The following is a 19,033-nucleotide window of genomic DNA, read 5'->3' as shown; positions in this document are numbered from 1 at the left end:
TAAAAAAAAATTAAATAAATCTTAAAAAAATGAAATTTTCATAAGAAAAAAATTATTAGACCCAAATGACCAGAAATTATTTTTAATATAGAAATAGAGATGATGTCTTGATTAAATATTGATATTTGAAGTGTATTACAGAATTGTGGAATTCATTCAATACGCTCCTACGTGTTTCAACACGCCCCCCACGTGTTGGCCAGGATGCTGCCACGTGTCCATCACGCCCCTACGTGTTGCAACATGCTCCCCACGTGTTGACTTCTCACCTACAAAATTCACCCATCTGTAATTATATCAAATAATTTTATTTCAAAAAAAAAACACTAATATTTTTTTCATATAAAAAAAATCAACCCCAAATGACTAACCTCTCTCAAGAAATATTAAATTAAATAAATCTCACAAAAACAATCTTAATAAAAAGAGAAAAAAAATTATTGGCCCAAATGATTAAACCATATCCAAACAAGAATGAAACACTAACCCTTTTTCCCCCAAAAAAAAAATACACTAACCCTAATATTCATGATTTCAATAAAGTAAAATAATTTTTGTTAGATATATGTTTAATTAGCAGTGCCATATTATCAATCAAAAGTACTAAACATTACCAGAATTGGAATATTATAGGAGTAATTGCTAAAGTTATAAGCGGCTATTGTTGTTGTTATTATAGCATCTGAGATTGAAGAAACCAAGTTGCCAACCACTTTAGTTTTAAGAAAAGAGTTACAAGTGCCAAGTGACAAGTGTCATTGACTTTTTAAACCATCAATGAATGGATATCAGACACCATGAGTGTGTTCTTATTCTTGTTATGATGAATCCATTAGCATGCGTCCACACTCATGCATTCAGAATTTTAGATTCTAACACGCGGTATGATTTTTATGCTCTGCCAATGAAAAAAAGTGAGCATAGGTATGTATAATTTGTATCTAGAATAAAAGCTTCAACTTTTATAGAACACTCAATGAATAGTTACAACCTCATTTAACTCAATTGTCATTAAGTACTTTTATTATTACTATATGGACATCAATTAAGCTTGCCTTGTACACAATTCAATATAGAATAAAGTATTAAATTAGTCTCTTTGGACCTAATTTTGTTTTTGATTTTAAGATTTAAAGTGTCTTATTTAAATTTAAAAAAAAATTATTTAGCTTCAATTGTCGTGAAGTCAATGTTAAATAATTAACGAACTCAGTTTTCAAATATAAAAATCTTATAGAGTAATTACCCAAATCAGTCTTTAAGGATTTTAAAATTGGACATTTTAGTCCCTAACAAAAATTAATACACATATCAATCCCCAATGTTTTATTCCGGCAGACACAAATCAATCCCCAATTTATTTTCCAGCAAAGTGATTACAGTCCCCAAAAAATACAAAAAAATTATAGTACAATATTATTGTGCAATTAATAATAATAATAATAATTTTATTTTATTTTATTTTTGGACGGATGACTGTTATGTCTAACGGAGAGAAACGTTGGGAATTGATTTGTACATTAATTTTTCTTGGGGACTAAAATGTCCGTTTTTAAAATTCTTGAGGATTGATCTGGGTAATCACAAATAAACTGGGACTGATTGGTCTGCCAAAATAAAATTTTGGGAATTGATCACTGTGTATTAATTTTTCTTGGGGACTAAAATGTCCAATTTTAAAATCCTTGTGGAGTGATTTGGGTAATTACTCAAACTTATATAACAAAACTCTTCGATTGCAAAGGGGAGTTTTCCGTGGTAGAGATGAGGATGACCTTATCTTTATTGCCACCGACGAAGGCCAGTGTCTCGTGGTGATGCATCCGCAGCTGATCCTGTGCCTCTTAAGTTTGTACATTTTCTTTAGAGAAGGACATTAAGGTTTGGTAAAACGTAATGTTAATTATTTAATTATTTAACATTGACTTCACAGAATACATTAAAACTAAATGAAACTTTTTTTAGATTCAAATAGGACACTTTAAACATTAGAAATTAAAATAAAATTAAACCCAAATGTAGACCAATTTAATACTTTACCCATCAATATATCTGCCTGAGCTAATTTTTCACTAGATGAGTTTGTCATTAGTTTTACTTTTGTACAAATATATAGCATAGTGGAGTTAAAGTTCCATAACTTTTGATGAGATCCTCCACATTCTGGTCAAGAATTTTTTCTGGAAGTTTGTTTCTTTAATCATATACCATCTTCCTTAAACAAATAATGATCTAGTCTTTTCTTGTTTTGGATTCTTAGGTTAGGTGGTGAGTTACTGAATTTTCACATGCATGCATAAATTAAATACATATACAAAATATGCAAATTCCAACCACAAACAAGAATTAATTATTGTGACATGTATCAGTATATAGTTCTTGTTTAAATCTCTTATGCCCTACCCCCCTTCAACTTAGTACAATATAATTAACTATATGCTTCCCAGTTTCTTCACATGCAATGTTTTGTACTTAGTAGTTAGTACTTAGGACACGTTTTTGCATTATTAATCTTCTTTCTTTTGATGGTTAGTGGAATCACTTTTAGTATAGTACAATTTAAGTGGATTAGGTATTTTTAATCAATTAATACATCATCATCAATAGGTAGATGCAGATGCTTATTAATGCTTTGTGCACTGCACTCCTCAGCTTAAAGTAGTAATAATAATTCACCCAAGAAGTGGTGAAAGAAACACAAACTAGAAAAAAAAGGACAAACAAAACCAAAAATGATGGTGCAAGTGGGAGAGTGTTACTAGATTTTATTTTTGGGTTTCTAAGTGAGTGTCCCATTTTCCTTGTTTCCTTTCTTTGCCATACAAAGCCAAGTCTTGAGTTAGTGGGTAATTACTCACTATTCCTGTTTTTCCGGTCTCGAATTCAGTGCTGCTTCTTTTTTTCTCTCTTCACTGAGAAATTTCAGTTTCTCTTTTTTATGCTATATATATGAGGAGGTGGCCATTCTTGCTGAATCTCTTATTGGGTCTCTTGCTTTTGCTTCAACCATGTCCTTGTCTTGCTGCTTCTCCCATTCTCCATTGCCATTAAAGGTACAGTTTTTCTTTCTCAAGTTTAGTGCTTGATTTGTTCTTTGGTGCTTCTAGTCTTATATACAGTTTCCCCATAAATTTGTTTGCATTGCTTGCTTTTTTCTTTGTTGACTTCTGTGCATTCTTTCCTTAAATGGGTTTTCCTTTTGGACTTTAGAATCAGTAAGACATTATTACTAATGGGAATTTGTGTTTTCTTTGTTCTTTATTTATTCTAATGCATTCAATAGATTAAAGGGGTCCTTTGGATTGATCTATACTAGGTTTATGTTGATATGGTATTGTTAAAAGGGACTTTTGGTTTCAGAAAGTTGGTTCTGTGTCACAAAAAAACACTGAGCTCCCTTTGCTACCTTGGCTAATGGTATAGTAAAAGTATTTCTCTGTGATGAGACAAATGTTTCTGATTTGGGACAAAATTTGCCCAATTACATGTATGTCTACCTGAAAATTTTGGACACTAGAGACAGGAATAGGGACATACAACTTCTTTCTTATATGTGTCTCAGTGTTTCTGTATATGCATCTTTTGTCCTAAGACACTTACCAAACACTAGTTAATAACAAGATCTATTGTTCAAGGAATAATATGCAAAACCTGATTATTTCACAATGAGGAGAAGGTTAAATTATAATGGAAGATAAAAGCCTAGTTAATGTGGTTGGTTTATACTTTCATATTGAAAAATTGGTGTATTTTGATCTCAGGAAATTGCCTTACAATTGAATCTCTATTTCTTATAGATTAAGCACTTGGGGAAGCCTATTAAACCTTGTGGCACGGTTTGTAAGAGGCAACCTTTTACTGTCATAAGCAATGGTGTTGAGCTTTGTAACAAACGGATTGTGAAAACTAGAGTCAATTTAGTTGGAGATTGGAGTTTCATAAGAGGATCCAGAGTTGTTGCCAAACCAAATGCTACACGATCGGTTCATTATCCGAAAAGCAGCCGAATACAAGCTTCCTGTGATTCTTTCTTTCTGCTACATTTACTGCTTTTCTTAAACTCCCTTTTATTATTACACAATGCTTGTGTCTTGTACTCTTTCAAATTGATTCAAGCACTCTGCTCAATGCTTGTGTCGCGTATATTTTCAGGGTTCGACGGATCCCAACTAGTGAGCAGTGTATTTACACTGGGAACAGTTGCAGTGCTCCCATTTTACACACTAATGGTTCTTGCTCCAAAATCTGACCTAGTATGTTTCTTGGTTATCATTGTTGGTTCATGCCAATGTCTTTTCATTCATATAATGTTTTGATATCCTTGAATGCGAAAAATGCAGACTAAGCAGTGTATGGAAAGTAACATACCATATGTAGTGCTTGGCATTCTATATGCATATTTGTTGTATCTTTCATGGACTCCAGAGACAGTAAAATTGATTTTTGCAAGTAAATACTTGCTGCCAGAGGTATGTGTGTATATATTCATTCAACAAAATTGAATTTTGATTTTTGCCAAAGAGTTATATCAGTTGAAAATTGCATTATCTTGTTGTATACTTGGTGCAGCTCTCTAGTATAGGGAAGATGTTCTCTAGTGAATTGACTTTAGCCTCTGCATGGATTCACTTACTGGTTGTTGATCTCTTTGCTGCAAGGTTCCTACATTCTTGGTTCTTATTCCTTCTGAACCAAAATATCTGTCACTGTAATAGTTAAGATTACTCTTCTGATTGTGTGTTTGATTCTAAATACAGGCAAGTTTTTGAAGATGGACAACAGAATCAGGTCGAGACTCGGCATTCGGTTTCTTTTTGCTTGTTCTTTTGTCCCATTGGGATTCTTGCCCATGTAATCACAAAAGCAATGACCAAAACCAGCAGAAAAGAGGGGCATGGCTTGTAGATGATGGCACACAAATGCATGCAAACATAGATTTCATGTGAATTTCACAAGTCTTGTATGAGTTGAACTACAAAATTTTATTGCCATTTCTGCTTCAATCCAAATCAAAAGTGTGTAATTTACCAATTCAATAATCTCATATGGAAATCTGTCATTGACAAATAATACATGTTAAAGAATTCATGAAAGAAACTTCAAACAAAATTGATTCATGAGAATTAATACAAGGAATTATAGGAACCTCTAACAAGGTGAGGCTATGCTTCATTGTTTAGAAACAAATTAAACCAGCAATGACATATGTGCTACAGTTATTGAATTAGCCAAGCTTAAATGTAGATAACTATTTCATTTCTAGGCACATCCTTTTAGAAATGATGAGAAGTTAATGATCAAGATGGAAATTAGTAAGCAAAATTAGAAGATAAATTCAACAAATAAAATATTTCTTTTAGTTCATACGAAAAGAACAGGTTTAGTGATTAAAATGACCACTAAAATCATGTGTGCGCTGCAATTTGTCATGGAAAAATCCATTTAAGAAGTATTATCTCGTTATTGTTTAAGAATTATTTTGATTAACTATTAATCAAAAAGAAAACATGAAATGACAAACACTAGATTGATATTTGAATTTGCAGAAAATATTTTGGTTCAAAGTAAAAATGGGTAATAGCATTTGGTAAATATCCCCTATATGATAGGGCTAGAGCTGAGTTGAGTTGAGTCAAGCTAGACCAAGCTTAAACTCGGCTCACAAAAATTGAGTTTGGCTCACGACTCAATTCATTAACAATCGAATTGATTTCTTAAGCTTGAGCTTGGCTCATCGAAAGTTCATGAGCCGACTCGAGCTCACAAGCTGGCCTAAATAACAGGAACATAATCTATAATTCGGGCAAATGACTAAAATAAATCATTTGGGAGACAAATTTACACAAATACAACTTTTACATATTGCATACGCAAATGCAATTTTTACTATACTATATAAACTGCGAGAGGGGTCCCACGGATTCCAATTGAGCGTAAATCGCTACACCCCTCTAGCGATTTACGTTGACAACTGAAATGGCTAGAAACCGCGGCAGGGGTCTCGCGGTTTCTGTGTATATGCTCAAACGTGCATAAACTGCGATAGGGGTCCAGCAGTTTATGCTTGCACCAAAAACGCCTATATATACCAAGCAGGAGGGAGGGAGTGATGTGATGGTAGAAGGTCATTTTCACACCTTCACAAATGGATAGTGAGGAGAGTTTTTTTGTTCTAGTCCATTGCTCTAAAAAAAAAGACACCGTGTTAAGTTCACTGATAAAGAATCGGTGAGTGTTTTTATCCAGTCAACAAATACTTTGTTAGAGCTAAAGACGAGTATATTGCAAAAGGCAGAGTTGTGTGGGGACAAGTGGGTGAAGAAGGTGTTCTACAAGATTCTTATTGCGGTTGTGTCAACTGGTGTGCAGTATGAAACATTTGTGATAGGGTCGGACGAAGACATGCAGGTTTTGTTTCATTGTCGGCGCAGTTTTCCCGAAGTGAGAATACACGAGCTGTATGCCAAGTTAGAAGATGGTGTCGACAGTTCCGGGGCATCAGCGTCGAATCCTCAGTCGACGACGGTGGGGTGCTTCTACCTCGATGCCTGTCATTACATCTGGTTGTCTGTTGGCTAAACCTGCATCTGTTTCAACTGGGTTAGCTAGGTGACGGTGAACCGAATTGGGTTGAAAATGCGATGTCAGAGGATGATTCGGACGATGAGTCAGATCAGATATTGAGGGACAGTGACGAGGATACTCCTAGGAACCCACCAGCACGTCAGGGGACATCCAGTTCTAGGTCACACCAACACCCGCCACATTTCTCAACTTTGAACTTGGAAGCCGTCGGCCAGCAACCGGACATAGATCACACCTTCGGAGGTCAATGATTACACGAGAAAAATCCTTCTGGAGAATTTCAGATTGACTAGTCTTTCCAGACTAAGGAGAAAGCTGTGTTGAGTGTTAAGAATTATAGCATCACACTTCGGCAACGTAAGGGTAATTGGGAGGTTAGAAGGTTCAACGGACCTCACACTTACTTGGCCACTTCGATTTCGAGCGACCACCGACAGCTTGATCACCACGTCATTTGTGCGAGAATCTTTTCAGTGGTTAGAGTGGATGCAGTGGTTACGATAAAGGTGTTGCAAGAAGCTACTGAGGCAACCTATGGATTCAAGCCTAGTTATAGGAAAGTGTGGATGGCAAAACAGAAGGTAGTTGCACAGATCTACGGGAATTGGGAAGAGTCCTATGCCGAGTTACCCCGTTGGATCCTTGGTGTGCAAGCCACGATGGACGGAACCGTGGCATTGTTGAAGACTTCTCCGGTACGTGTAGGTGATCAGGTGTGCAACATCCTGCAGCGTGATGGTGCACTCCCCAAATGGCATATGAAATGTGTGCATCTCAAGACACCACCTATTAATGAATGTGCTGACTAGGGGCTCATCCAACCAGAACCACCTCGTGTTGAGCCTCGCCAGGTGGTACAAACCAGCCCTCTCCAGATAGGGTATGATCCTGTCATGCAGAGGTTATAAATACACCTACTTGGCTGTAACATGTGAGAAAAATAACCAAACCAAATGAAATTTCATCACTAACAAGTTTAACACAGATTATAAACAGAAACAAACATTACAAGTATCCTCTCTATCCAAACTTAACTAACATTTCAGATATACTTTAAAATTATATATTTTTCAAACTAATTTTACTATGTTGGAAAAATAAAATTGCTAAACTTCTACATATCAATTATCTAAATCTATCACACAACAAGTGATAAATGTTCAACTTTTAAATGCATAAGTCCTACGATAATAAATTTAAAATAATAAAACTTAAATATAAGACTCAAATCTTTAATTTAAAATAATTAAATACTAAACTTATAATTTTAAAATTTAAGAATGTAAAATACAACCATTAGATTCTATTTACAAAATTTAATCTTTAAATTCTAAACTTTAAGTAACTAAAATTATAATATTTGAATTTAAACTTACATATTTAAAAGCTAAAATTTTAAATCTTAGTTTTCAAATACGATAGTTAAACAATCCTACAAGCTTTACAATTTGAACCCTGTATCTCAAATATAAGAGGATCATCATTCTACTTAAATATTTGATCCTACCTTTAAATTTTACATCTTAACTTTGAAATCCTAAACTAGCCAACCCTAAATTATGTGTTTTAACTACTGCATCCGAATATTATATTTTATGTTATATGAAATTCAATAATTAAAAGAAAACAAACTTACCTCTTCCTTGATGTTGCCGACAACGTGCGCAACGCCGTTGAACCGGTAAAGACTGTGTTCGTCCGCCATGGTCTCGGCCCCAACAAAATCCAAATGGCCAAATCTTCTAAACATGAAGAACTTTGTCTTCCTCACCACCTCTCTCTCTCTCTCTCTCTCTCTCTAGTTTCTCTCTCTAGTTTCTCTCTCTAAAAAGATGAAAATGGCTCAAGTTGAATAATTCGCGACTCCCCTCTTGCGTATTTATACTAAAGCATAAACTGTTGGACTCCTGTCGCGGTTTATGCACATTTCACATATATACAGAAACTGCGAGACCCCTGCTGCGGTTTCTAGCCATTTCAGTTGTCAACGTAAACTGCTAGAGGGGTGTAGCAGTTTATGCTCGTTTGGAATCCGTAGGACCCCTCTCGCGGTTTATATAGTATAGTGAAAAATTGCATTTGTTTATGCAATATGCAAAAATTATATCAATTCGACTATGTTACCAACAAGGATTCTACCAACTTCTGCTAACTCTTGTTTATAGCTATAATAGTTTTTAGAATTGAACCGGTCAAGTTATTGGTTCAACCGGTGGGTCACTGGTCGAACCAGTTAACCCAGTATAATTAAATAATTATATAAAATTTAATTATTTTTCCTTATTATAAATACTTTTATTTTGTTTTTATAAAAATAATTATCATTTTTAAATTTTAAACTTTATTAATTAGTTTATATTTATTTTATTATTATATTATTATAGGTGAAAACTCGCATACAGTTGTTTTCATGTAAAGTTGTTATTTAAGACCTGTTAGATGATTTTACAAATTTTGACCCTGTGTGAAACATTTTGGATAAATTTTCCAAAACTCACCAGCTTTGACACTTGGCAGCGCTGGAGTACATGGAGCACGGTGGACTTGCAGAACGCTGGTGCATCGTAGATTCGCCTTCTTCAATTGTGACTCGAGCGGTCCGGTCCGGTTTGTACAAATTTGACCGATTTTGTCGTTTCACTCTGGATTTGACCGGTTCATATCGGTTTTTTATCTTAAGCAGTCCTAACCTTGGACCGGACTGGTATTGAGTTCGATTTACCGATTTTCTAGTCAAACTGACCGGTCCAGTCCGATTTTAATACCTATGATAGCTATGTTTAATGGAAGTATTTTTTGTGCATATGTCTAATAAAAGTGTCTTTTTTATGGCCGTGTTTAATGGAAGTGTCTTTATAGATGTATCTCCTAGATGTATCTCCTTATACATGTGTTTAAAATATAATAATTAATTATTATTGGTAATAAATTGGCAGATAGTATATTGGTACCTATACTTTTTTCAAATTATATTTGAATAAATTTGATGCCAAAATAATTTATTTTAGTCATTTGCTCCTATAATTTTATATTAAAAAATATCAATTTTATATATTGTATATCTATTAATTATAAATTTTTTATTTATGTCTTAAATCAAAATCATATAAAAATAATTATATATATTAATATTTTATATATATATATATATATAATATTAAAAATATAAATTAAATGTATATAGAATATACATATTAATATATAATAGAATTAGTTCACGGACTAATGAATTAAACTTATCTAAATTCAAACTCAAACTTGATTCATTTAATTTCTGAACTTAAATTCCAGACTTAAACTCGATGATAAGCTCACAAACTCACCTTATCAAATTATTGACTAGTTGAGTTCGAACTAACTCATAAATCGGCTTAATTCACTTCGAACCTTACATATCTATGACTATTTATTCTTCGTTAAAATGAGTAGTGTATGCTTCAGTTTTGTTGCTTCTCTCTCTGTTTATGGCTCCTCAATTGCTAACACCACCAACTCGCTCTCGACTCGCCCGAGTCACGCGGTGCCTTCTCACTCGCCACCGCCACCACCGCCGGTTCTCGACAAATGCAACAACAGAAAGAAGTCAAAAAACAAAAGGTGCTTCCTTTTCAGGAAATGAAATAAAGCTGCCAGCGGCACTGCGAGACAAGAATGTGGTGCAGCTCAAGTGCGAGTCCTCCTCTGGTTTTTGCAATGTCTTTATTGTTGGCACTGTTTATAATTCTCAGGTACATTTCAATCAATGTCTACAATTTCATCCTTGTTATTCTCTTTTGCCCCTTTCAATTTTGTTCCTTTGGTTGCAGAGATCACGCGAACAAGTAAAAAGAATAATCGGCCACTTGAAACCACAGGTTACGTTATGCACCTCAGTTCTTGAAATCATAATTCATTGTTTTTGAGATTTAATTTTCGTCTACTTACTGTGTAAAGGAGTTTTAGGATGTAAGGTTTAGATAAATATTCAATGGCGTATTAGAGTTAAACCCTTAGGTAATTCATGAGATTGGCCGCGAGCACTGAATAGTACGTGAGATCCCAATTGCCCTAATTACGTCCCTAAGGCGTGCACCACGTTCGTCCCTATTGGCGTGATCAGTCATCTCAGGACGTAATTGGTGCAATTGGGATCTTCAGGCTATGGTCAATTTCAAGGACCACTTTGAAATTTAACTCGGGTATTAGCGAAAGTCACTAATTTTGAAATTATTATTTTGTATTGGTGTTTTCCTGCAGGCTGTGCTTTTAGGATTATGCCAAAGTGGCTCAGCAGTGCTTTATCCTCCAATTGATACAAGGGTTTAGATTTTTCTGTCTATTAGGGTTAGAACTTTCAAGTTTCAATTATAGTTTGATATTATCCTTAATAGCTTCATCATATTTGCATTCAAAATTTTTGACAGCCTGGTAAACAACCTGAGGTTGGTCCTGTTAGCGAATTTCGAGTGGCATTTGAAGAAGCAAGAAAGTATGGTGGCAAAGTGTATCTCGGCGATCGCCATGAAAAGGTTAGATGAATTTTTATATTCAAGTATGTTTACTGCTGCTGCATGAAATCTTGTTGTGCATTCAACGAGATGTGAATGGATACAGTGGTTAAGGTTAATTAATTTCTATGCAACGGTTGTGACAGATTACCATGGGCAGAGTCATCAGAAAGATTACACTTTTGGACTTCATAAAACTATGTTCTCTTCCCTTCAAAGACGTTCCCCACTTAAGTAAGCTTCTTGAAACTTTCCCTATAGATCGCTCAAGCATCACGCAGGGTTTTCCCAAATTGGTAAGCTAAGCTTCAGAATCCCTGCATAATTGTGGAATGAATTGGTTGTTATATTATATATTACTTCTAAAGGAATTCCTTCTTGTTTGGTTCTAATTTCGGATTGCTTTCTTCAGAGACAGGTAATTGAACACATGGAAGGAGAAGGTATTAATCAGGAAATACGTGAGTTTAAGGTGCTTACGGTTTTGCAGGAGACTGTTCTACATGAACGAGATCAGTAAGATGTCTCTAACTTACCTTACTCTCTGAGAAAATAAATCTAAGCTTTTTCTTATTGTTTTTTCTCATCCAAAATATTCTAAATAGTAGCGGATTAAAAATGTGGCCTACGATGATCAAATTCTAGACCATTTGGTCAAAGAGTCTATGTTTGTTATGAATCCTCTCTCTCAACAGCATAAATAATTAGGCAGAATCACATGAATGATTTTATATCTTACTGCGTCCAATTTGTCTTTGTTATGCATTTACTATGATGTGTATGCAGTATCAACAATTTTTTATTCATTTTCCCTTTCAAAAATTCAGATACATGTCTCACTCACTACTAGAAGTGGCTAAGAGGAATAACTGTGTTGTTGCTGTTGTTGGAAAGGGGCATTTACCAGGAATAAAGAAGCATTGGCAGCAAGATATATCGGTTAGGAACATTTCTCACATTTCAATTATCTGCAGCATTCCATGCATGAGATTATGCAGCTTGTTAACTTCAAACCATTTATATTAAATCCATTTGTTCCATGATTTTTGTCACTTTAAAAATTTGGTACATTCATAACTCATTATATCTGCATTCTAAAGTATGATAGGAGGTTTTATTAATGCAATTTGGTTTTACTTTTTTGTTAGGTGGCGCCTCTCCTCCAAGTTCCATCTTCCAAACATACTATAATGAAGTTGTGTATCTCTGTTAGTGTTGTCATGGTTGGGGTATCCATGATTGGGAGATATCTTTGAATCAAAATATGACTTGCCAAGTGGAGATTTTTCTGATCATGATTGTGTTTACACTTTCTAACTTGAAATGAACTTGTAAATTGTAATAGACAAACATGGGATGATTATCCTAATATGTGAAGAAAAACTAGAGGTCATATTTCAAAATCTGGTGCTCTGCCTCATGGAAACATTTTTTGAGATTTAATTTAATCATACAAAATGAAAATATACAGTTTTTCACGGCTTTTCTCCATTTTCAAGGTAGTGTTTGTTTTGAAGTATTGAGACAGAGACTGAGACTCAATATCATATTTGTTGGTTCAGAAATTGGTACTAAAATTTCTGTTTCTGTCTTTAAAATTTCAGTATTTCAGTACCTCCAAAAAGTGGGGACACAAGGGACTAAAATTTTTAGAAATGAAGACTGAAATTTTAATAACATTTTATACCTAAAATACCTTCATTTCAATTAATTAATTTCAATTTTATTCTTTGTACAAATTAAATTAAAATTTCATTCTTATTTCAATTTCTGTTTTCCACTTTGTACCAAACAGAATACTGAGATTTTTTTAATCTCTGTCTGACTGTTTCTTAGTCTCAATCTCTCGGTCTCTGTCTTTTCTCCACCAAACACTACCAAACTGTTGCTGTCGATCTAAATGAGAAACGCTAGATTTCTCCATTCATCACCATTACGCAGCATGAAATGATGTTACAATAAACAACACTGGTGAGAAGCACGAGAATTACTTTTTTTATTGGTGCTTTATATGACAATGTAATATATTTTGAAATTTTAAATAAAGAACACTTAATTATCTTAAATAAGTCCCACCAAAAGTCTCAAATCCGATTAGGAGCCATGCTAAACCTGGTTATGACCCGCTAATAGTAGTTCTGGAAAACCCAAGTAATCTTCTTGGTGTAATTTACGCAGAGGATACCAGTAGTTTCAAACAAATAAATTAAGTACATATATTAAATTAAGAAGGACATAAAAAATTTAAACACGTAAATTAAAAACATGCCAGTCAATTTTTATTTTACTTGTTAATTTTGGAAGGCTCATCTTGCACCTTGTTATCAAGAATCTCAACCCGACCTCTTAGTTTGATTTTAATTAAACATGAAATGAGAAACACTAGATTGGTATTTGAATTTGTAATAGGCTAATAGCATTTGGTAAATATATTCTTCCTTAAAATTATGGTAGAAACTCAGATAACTTCACGTAAAGTTGATACTTAAATGATTTGACTAAATTTTCATCTAAAGGCTCTCACTTAAATGATTTGACTAATTTGATTAAATTTTCATCTAAAGGCTCTCAGATATTAACTTAAGGTGAAGTCGACTTTTAATGTATGCTTCAATCTCTGTTTATGGCTCCTCAATTGCTAACACCACCAACTTGCTCTCGACTCGCCCGAGTCACGCGGTGCCTTCTCACTCACCACCGCCACCACCGCCGATTCTCGGGAAATGCAACAACAGAAAGAACAAAAGGTGCTTCCTTTTCAGGAAATGAAATAAAGCTGCCAGCGGAACTGCGAGGCAAGAATGTGGTGCAGCTCAAGTGCGAGTCCTCCTCTGGTTTTTGCAATGTCTTTCTTGTTGGCACTGTTTATAATTCTCAGGTACATACATTCATTCATTCATTCAATCAATCAATCAATGTCCACAATTTTCATCCTTGTTATTCTCTTTTACCCCTTTCAATTTTGTTCCATTGGTTGCAGCGATCACGCGAACAAGTTAAAAGAATAATCGGCCACTTGAAACCACAGGTTACGTTATGTACCTCAGTTCTTGAAATCATTATTCATTGTTTTTGGGATTTAATTTTCATGTACTTATTGTGTAAAGGATTTTTAGGATTTAAGGTTTAGATAAATATTCAATGGCTTATTAGAGTTAAACCCTAAAGTAATTCATGAGATTGGCTGCGAGAATTGAATAGTACATGATCCCAATTGCCCTAATTATGTCCCTATTGGCGTGATGAGTCATCTTAGGACATAATCAGTGCAATTGGGATCTCTGGACTATGGTCAATTTCAAGGACCACTTTGAAGGTTAACTCGGGTATTAGTAAAAGTCACTAATTTTGAAATTATTATTTTGTATTGGTTTTTTCCTGCAGGCTGTGTTTTTAGGATTATGCCAAAGTCGCTCAGCAGTGCTTTATCCTCCAATTGATACAAGGGTTTAGATTTTCTGTCTATTAGCTTTAGAACTTTCAAGTTTCAATCATAGTTTGATATTATCCTTAATAGCTTCATCATATTTGCATTCAAATTTTTTGACAGCCTGGTAAACAACCTGAGGTTGGTCCTGTTAGCGAATTTCGAGTGGCATTTGAAGAAGCAAAAAAATATGGTGGCAAAGTGTATCTTGGCGATCGCCTTGAAAAGGTTAGATGAAATTTTGTATTCAAGTATATTTATTGCTGCTGCATGAAATCTTGTTGTGCATTCAACGAGACGTGAATGAATACAGTGGTTAAGGTTAATTAATTTCTATGCAACGGTTGTGACAGATTACCAACGCCAGATTTATCAGACAGATTGGATTTTTGGACGTGATAAAACTATTTTCTCTTCCCTTTAAAGACCTTCCCCACTTAACTAGCCTTCTTCTTCGTTTGGCAATAGATGGCAAAGGCAACATTCGGGGTTTTCCCAAAGTGGTAAGCTAAGCTTCAGAATCCTTACATAATTGTGGAATGAATTGGTTATTATATTATATATTACATCTAAAGGAATTCCTTCTTGTTTGATCCTAATCTGGGATTGCTTTCTTCAGGATGAGTTAATTGAACAATTGGAAGGAGAAGGTATTAATCAGGAAATACGTGAGTTTAAGGTGCTTATGGTTTTGCAGGAGACCATTCTACATGAACGAGCTCAGTAAGATGTCTCTAACTTACCTTACTCTATGAGAAAAGAAATCTAAGCTTTTCCTTAACAGTTTTTCTTATCCAAAATATTCTAAATAGTAGTGGATTGCTTCTGAGGTTATGTATAATAAATGGTCTTTAGGTCTGTTGAAATACATTCTTTTATTTAGAAAAATGTGGGCAAGGATGATTGTAGACCATTTGGTCAAAGAGTCTATGGTTGTTATGAATCCCCTCGCCCAAAATCATAAACAATTCAGCAGAACCACATGAAAGATTTTACGTCTAACTGCGTCCAATTTATCTTTGTTATGCATTTACTATGTTGTGTCTACAATATCAACAATTGTCGATTCATTTTCCCTTTCAAAAATTCAGATACATGTCTCACTCACTACTAGAAGTGGCTAAGAGGAATAACTGTGTTGTTGCTGTTGTTGGAAAGGGGCATTTACCAGGAATAATGAAGCATTGGCAGCAAGATATATCGGTTAGGAACATTTCTCACATTTCAATTATCTGCAGCATTCCATGCATGAGATTATGCAGCTTGTTAACTTCAAACCATTTATATTAATCCATCCGTTCCATGATTTTTGTCACTTTAAAAATTTGGTACATTCATAACTCATTATATCTGCATTTTAAAGTATGATAGGAGGTTTTATTAATGCAATTTGGTTTTACTTTTTTGTTAGGTGGCGCCTCTCCTCCAAGTTCCATCTCCCAAACATACTATAATGAACTTTTGTATCTCTGTTAGTGTTGCCATGGTTGGGGTATCCATGATTTGGAGATATCTTTGAATTAAAATATGACTTCCCAAGTGGAGATTTTTCTGATCATGATTGTGTTTACGCTTTCTAACTTGAAATGAACTTGTAAATTGTAATAGACAAACATGGGATGATTATCCTAATATGTGAAGAAAAACTAGAGGTTCATATTTCAAAATCTAGTGCTCTGTCTCATGGAAACATTTTTTGAGATTTAATTTAATCATACAAAATGAAAATATACAGTTTTCCATGGCTTTTCTCCATTCTCAAACTGTTGCTATCGTTCTGTGCATATTTGTGTAACATTGAAAATAAAATCTGATTTAATGTCTTAATTACACAGACTAACATAAGATTTAATGGCTTCTTTACGGTGGTTAGTTAACATATTTTATTCATAAAATATGAATTTAAGATTTTATTTAACAAAAATAAGATTATTATTTCACTATTTTGAATGAATTAAATAATCTATCTATTTTACCTACCTATCTATCTATTTTATCTATATAAAAGTTAATACTCATATTTTCTTACAACTAGAGAATAATATCTCTTCTATCTTATTCTATTGTCACATAAACTTTTTTGCCAAATTTTAATTTTTATAGAATTTTAAAATTTTTTATTATCCCTCCTGATCTAATGACCTTTATTAACATTATCTTTTTAATTAATAATGAATTTAATATTATTATCAGATTATTTTTTAAGAAAAAAAAGGTCATAGTATTTATTTGTTATTAATTCTATTTATTAAAATATTACTCTATTCTTATATATTTTATATTATAGATCAAATAATCTTATATATACAGTAAAATTACACCAAAATAATTATTATTAGTGCTATGGACAAAACTGGTCCCTGTTGAGTGTTGATCAACCCAAACATAATTGCATAAGAACATAACCTTCTAAAAGGAAAGGGTTTTTTACATTTGTAAAATAAAAATAATAATTAACATTTATGTCAGCTCCTCCTGAATAAATCAAAGAGATCTTGTTAAATGTTGGTGGCTGGTGGGGATGTGGTTCTAGAATCTAAAGTTATTTGCACTTAATCTTCTAAAAACAGCAGCAAATAACTGGGAAACAGAAACACACAATAAGCTCCTAAACCAAACACATCAAATGTTTAAAAGATACACAATCAAAATTCAAATGTCAAAGTACTCAATACAGATTCTAACATAATAATTTCAAAAGCTAAGTAAACTTAGTCTTCTTAGACTTCACTTGAGGTTTCTCAGGTGTATCATCATCATCTTCTGAAGAAGATTCTAATGGCTCATCAGGGACATCTTGAGGGATGTTATGTTTTGTTATGAACTCCTTCAATATGCTCATACTTTCCTCTTTCAGTGAAACCAGTTGCTCTGATAAACAACCTTTATTCGCCTGAACGGTGTACGATTCTGAGCCAAGGCGCAGCGTGGCCTTCACCTGCGTCGACCTAGGATCTGATTCTGTTGCCATACCTGTATTTTGGGTCACTGAAGAAATGCTTAACCACACCAGAGAGAAGGGATATAGATCCTTCATTATATTAAGAATCAAGAGAATTCATCTAAACTCATGAAACTTAGTAAACATACAAATAAATCTCAAGTAATAAACCAGCAAGTTAACTCAAGATTGTTAAACCTACAACCTGATCTTAGCAGAAGCATAAGAACATTTAAGAGTAAAATTAGGGCAATCATAGAGCTCAAGAACACTGTTCAAACCTTCAAGTCCTGTTAGTGAGAGCTGGTTGAAGCAGAATGACTTGGTCTTAGGTGGAATGAAGATATTTGCCATTGGTATTTACATAAAAGCATTTCATTTGAGGTATAAGTATATATTCTCTTCTTATAAAACTCAGAAACCAAGTTCAAGTTTTGGACCAGCAGAACAAGAGATAACCAATATACAAAGTTCAAAATCAACCAATCAAGCATTCAATTCAAGCATCAAATCAAACCCCAAACTACAAACAAATTCAGGAATTCAAAGACGAAATCACAACCCATATCCTCAAGCAAGGCAATCAAGGATTTAGCAACAACAAAAAAAAGGTCCAAATATCAAAATCATCAGATAAATTTTGGGCATTTCATCAAAATAATACATCCAGCGAAAAAAAAAAAAAAACCCACTTTTACTTAAGCTGTTGATGTTGCGCAAAACTAATTAAAGAGGTGAAAAGTTCTAAACTTGAATGATGGGGTAGAAAGCCAATGCAGTAAAGAGCATACCTTGGGGGGAAAATGGTGGCTGCTGAGAGAGTTATGAACTTGTGAGTTGTGATTCGTACTCCAAGTTTTGTGGTGCTAAATTGCTAAACAAGTCAAACCTTTTATCAATTTTTTTATTGCTCTTGGAAATGTTTTTTTGGTCTTGGGCTTTGATTTGGGCCAAGGCACCTAGTCTTAACTCTTAAACGAAAAATTGGGCTTTTTTGAGAAAAAAACATTAATGTGAGTGTAAAGGATTTTATCCATGAAATATATAAATTATTTTGATAATCTTAAAAACTGTATTAATTTGAATTCTTATAATTAATGAAATATTCTATCTTTATATGATTTTTGTAAATGTCTCAATTATATTGGTTATCCTTTTTATTAGGCATATATATTAGTTTCTTATAATTTTTTATTTTTTTAAACTAATAACCTATCCTTCAACACGAACTATTAAGCAAGAATTTAGGTAGCGTTTGTTTTGAGATATTGAGATAGAGATTAAGAGACTAAGACTCAATATCGTGTTTGTTGGTTCAGAGACTAGTACTAAAATTTCTGTCTCTGTCTTCAAAATTTCAGTATTTCAGTACCTCTAAAATTTCAGTATTTCAGTACTTTCAAAAAGTAGAGACAGGAAACTAAAATTTTTAGAGATGGATACTAAAATTTTAATAACATTTTATACCTAAAATACTCTCGTTTTAATTAATTAATTAATTTTACCCTTTGTGCAAATTAAATTAGAGTTTCATTCTTGTTTCAATTCCTGTCTTCCATTTTACACTAAACAGAATATTGAGATTTATTTCAG

General features: G+C 33.6%; 3 protein-coding genes and 1 long non-coding RNA gene across 5 annotated transcripts; 3 read left to right on the top strand and 1 right to left on the bottom strand.

Annotated features, from left to right (window-relative positions):
• The first annotated feature begins 2,534 nt into the window (after positions 1-2,534).
• LOC112744968 (protein ABA DEFICIENT 4, chloroplastic-like) lies at positions 2,535-5,067 on the top strand. 2 transcript variants are annotated; one of them, XM_072234241.1, is made up of 7 exons: positions 2,656-2,846; positions 2,927-3,053; positions 3,798-4,020; positions 4,153-4,253; positions 4,341-4,469; positions 4,570-4,658; positions 4,758-5,067. In XM_072234241.1, the coding sequence occupies exons 2-7, from the start codon at positions 3,009-3,011 to the stop codon at positions 4,903-4,905; spliced, it is 735 nt and encodes a 244-aa protein (XP_072090342.1). In that variant the 5' UTR covers positions 2,656-2,846; positions 2,927-3,008; the 3' UTR covers positions 4,906-5,067. The 2 variants fall into 2 exon arrangements, with proteins under 2 accessions (XP_072090341.1, XP_072090342.1); XM_072234240.1 differs by having other exon boundaries at positions 2,535-3,053.
• Positions 5,068-9,894: 4,827 nt separating this feature from the next.
• On the top strand, positions 9,895-12,475 carry LOC112744967 (uncharacterized). The gene is made up of 8 exons (XM_072234239.1): positions 9,895-10,313; positions 10,392-10,439; positions 10,822-10,884; positions 10,989-11,093; positions 11,219-11,368; positions 11,485-11,588; positions 11,900-12,011; positions 12,221-12,475. The coding sequence occupies exons 1-8, from the start codon at positions 10,050-10,052 to the stop codon at positions 12,326-12,328; spliced, it is 954 nt and encodes a 317-aa protein (XP_072090340.1). The 5' UTR covers positions 9,895-10,049; the 3' UTR covers positions 12,329-12,475.
• A 1,138-nt stretch (positions 12,476-13,613) lies between these two features.
• Positions 13,614-16,166, top strand: LOC112744966 (uncharacterized). The gene is made up of 8 exons (XM_072234238.1): positions 13,614-13,950; positions 14,053-14,100; positions 14,457-14,519; positions 14,623-14,727; positions 14,853-15,002; positions 15,119-15,222; positions 15,591-15,702; positions 15,911-16,166. Exons 1-8 carry the CDS (start codon positions 13,678-13,680, stop codon positions 16,016-16,018), a joined length of 963 nt encoding a protein of 320 aa, XP_072090339.1. The 5' UTR covers positions 13,614-13,677; the 3' UTR covers positions 16,019-16,166.
• A 648-nt stretch (positions 16,167-16,814) lies between these two features.
• Positions 16,815-18,316, bottom strand: LOC112798251 (uncharacterized). The gene is made up of 2 exons (XR_003199956.3): positions 18,232-18,316; positions 16,815-17,472 (listed from the first exon to the last, which is right to left on the bottom strand). It is a non-coding gene; the product is annotated as an uncharacterized lncRNA (long non-coding RNA).
• Between the last annotated feature and the right edge of the window lie 717 nt (positions 18,317-19,033).

The sequence above is a fragment of the Arachis hypogaea genome, chromosome 4 (assembly GCF_003086295.3).
Source record: "Arachis hypogaea cultivar Tifrunner chromosome 4, arahy.Tifrunner.gnm2.J5K5, whole genome shotgun sequence".
NCBI classification, from domain to species: domain Eukaryota; kingdom Viridiplantae; phylum Streptophyta; class Magnoliopsida; order Fabales; family Fabaceae; genus Arachis; species Arachis hypogaea.
This window is presented reverse-complemented; position numbering and strand designations above follow the sequence as displayed.

Coding starts and splice junctions, on each gene's coding strand:
- LOC112744968 (XM_072234240.1), top strand. CDS start 3,009: ATGTCCTTGTCTTGCTGCTTCTCCCATTCTCCATTGCCATTAAAG. Junction 3,054..3,797: donor ATTCTCCATTGCCATTAAAG/GTACAGTTTTTC, acceptor TATTTCTTATAG/ATTAAGCACTTGGGGAAGCC. Junction 4,021..4,152: donor CAGCCGAATACAAGCTTCCT/GTGATTCTTTCT, acceptor GTATATTTTCAG/GGTTCGACGGATCCCAACTA.
- LOC112744967 (XM_072234239.1), top strand. CDS start 10,050: ATGGCTCCTCAATTGCTAACACCACCAACTCGCTCTCGACTCGCCCGA. Junction 10,440..10,821: donor TCGGCCACTTGAAACCACAG/GTTACGTTATGC, acceptor GTTTTCCTGCAG/GCTGTGCTTTTAGGATTATG. Junction 11,094..11,218: donor TCGGCGATCGCCATGAAAAG/GTTAGATGAATT, acceptor CGGTTGTGACAG/ATTACCATGGGCAGAGTCAT.
- LOC112744966 (XM_072234238.1), top strand. CDS start 13,678: ATGCTTCAATCTCTGTTTATGGCTCCTCAATTGCTAACACCACCAACT. Junction 14,101..14,456: donor TCGGCCACTTGAAACCACAG/GTTACGTTATGT, acceptor TTTTTCCTGCAG/GCTGTGTTTTTAGGATTATG. Junction 15,003..15,118: donor TTCGGGGTTTTCCCAAAGTG/GTAAGCTAAGCT, acceptor TGCTTTCTTCAG/GATGAGTTAATTGAACAATT.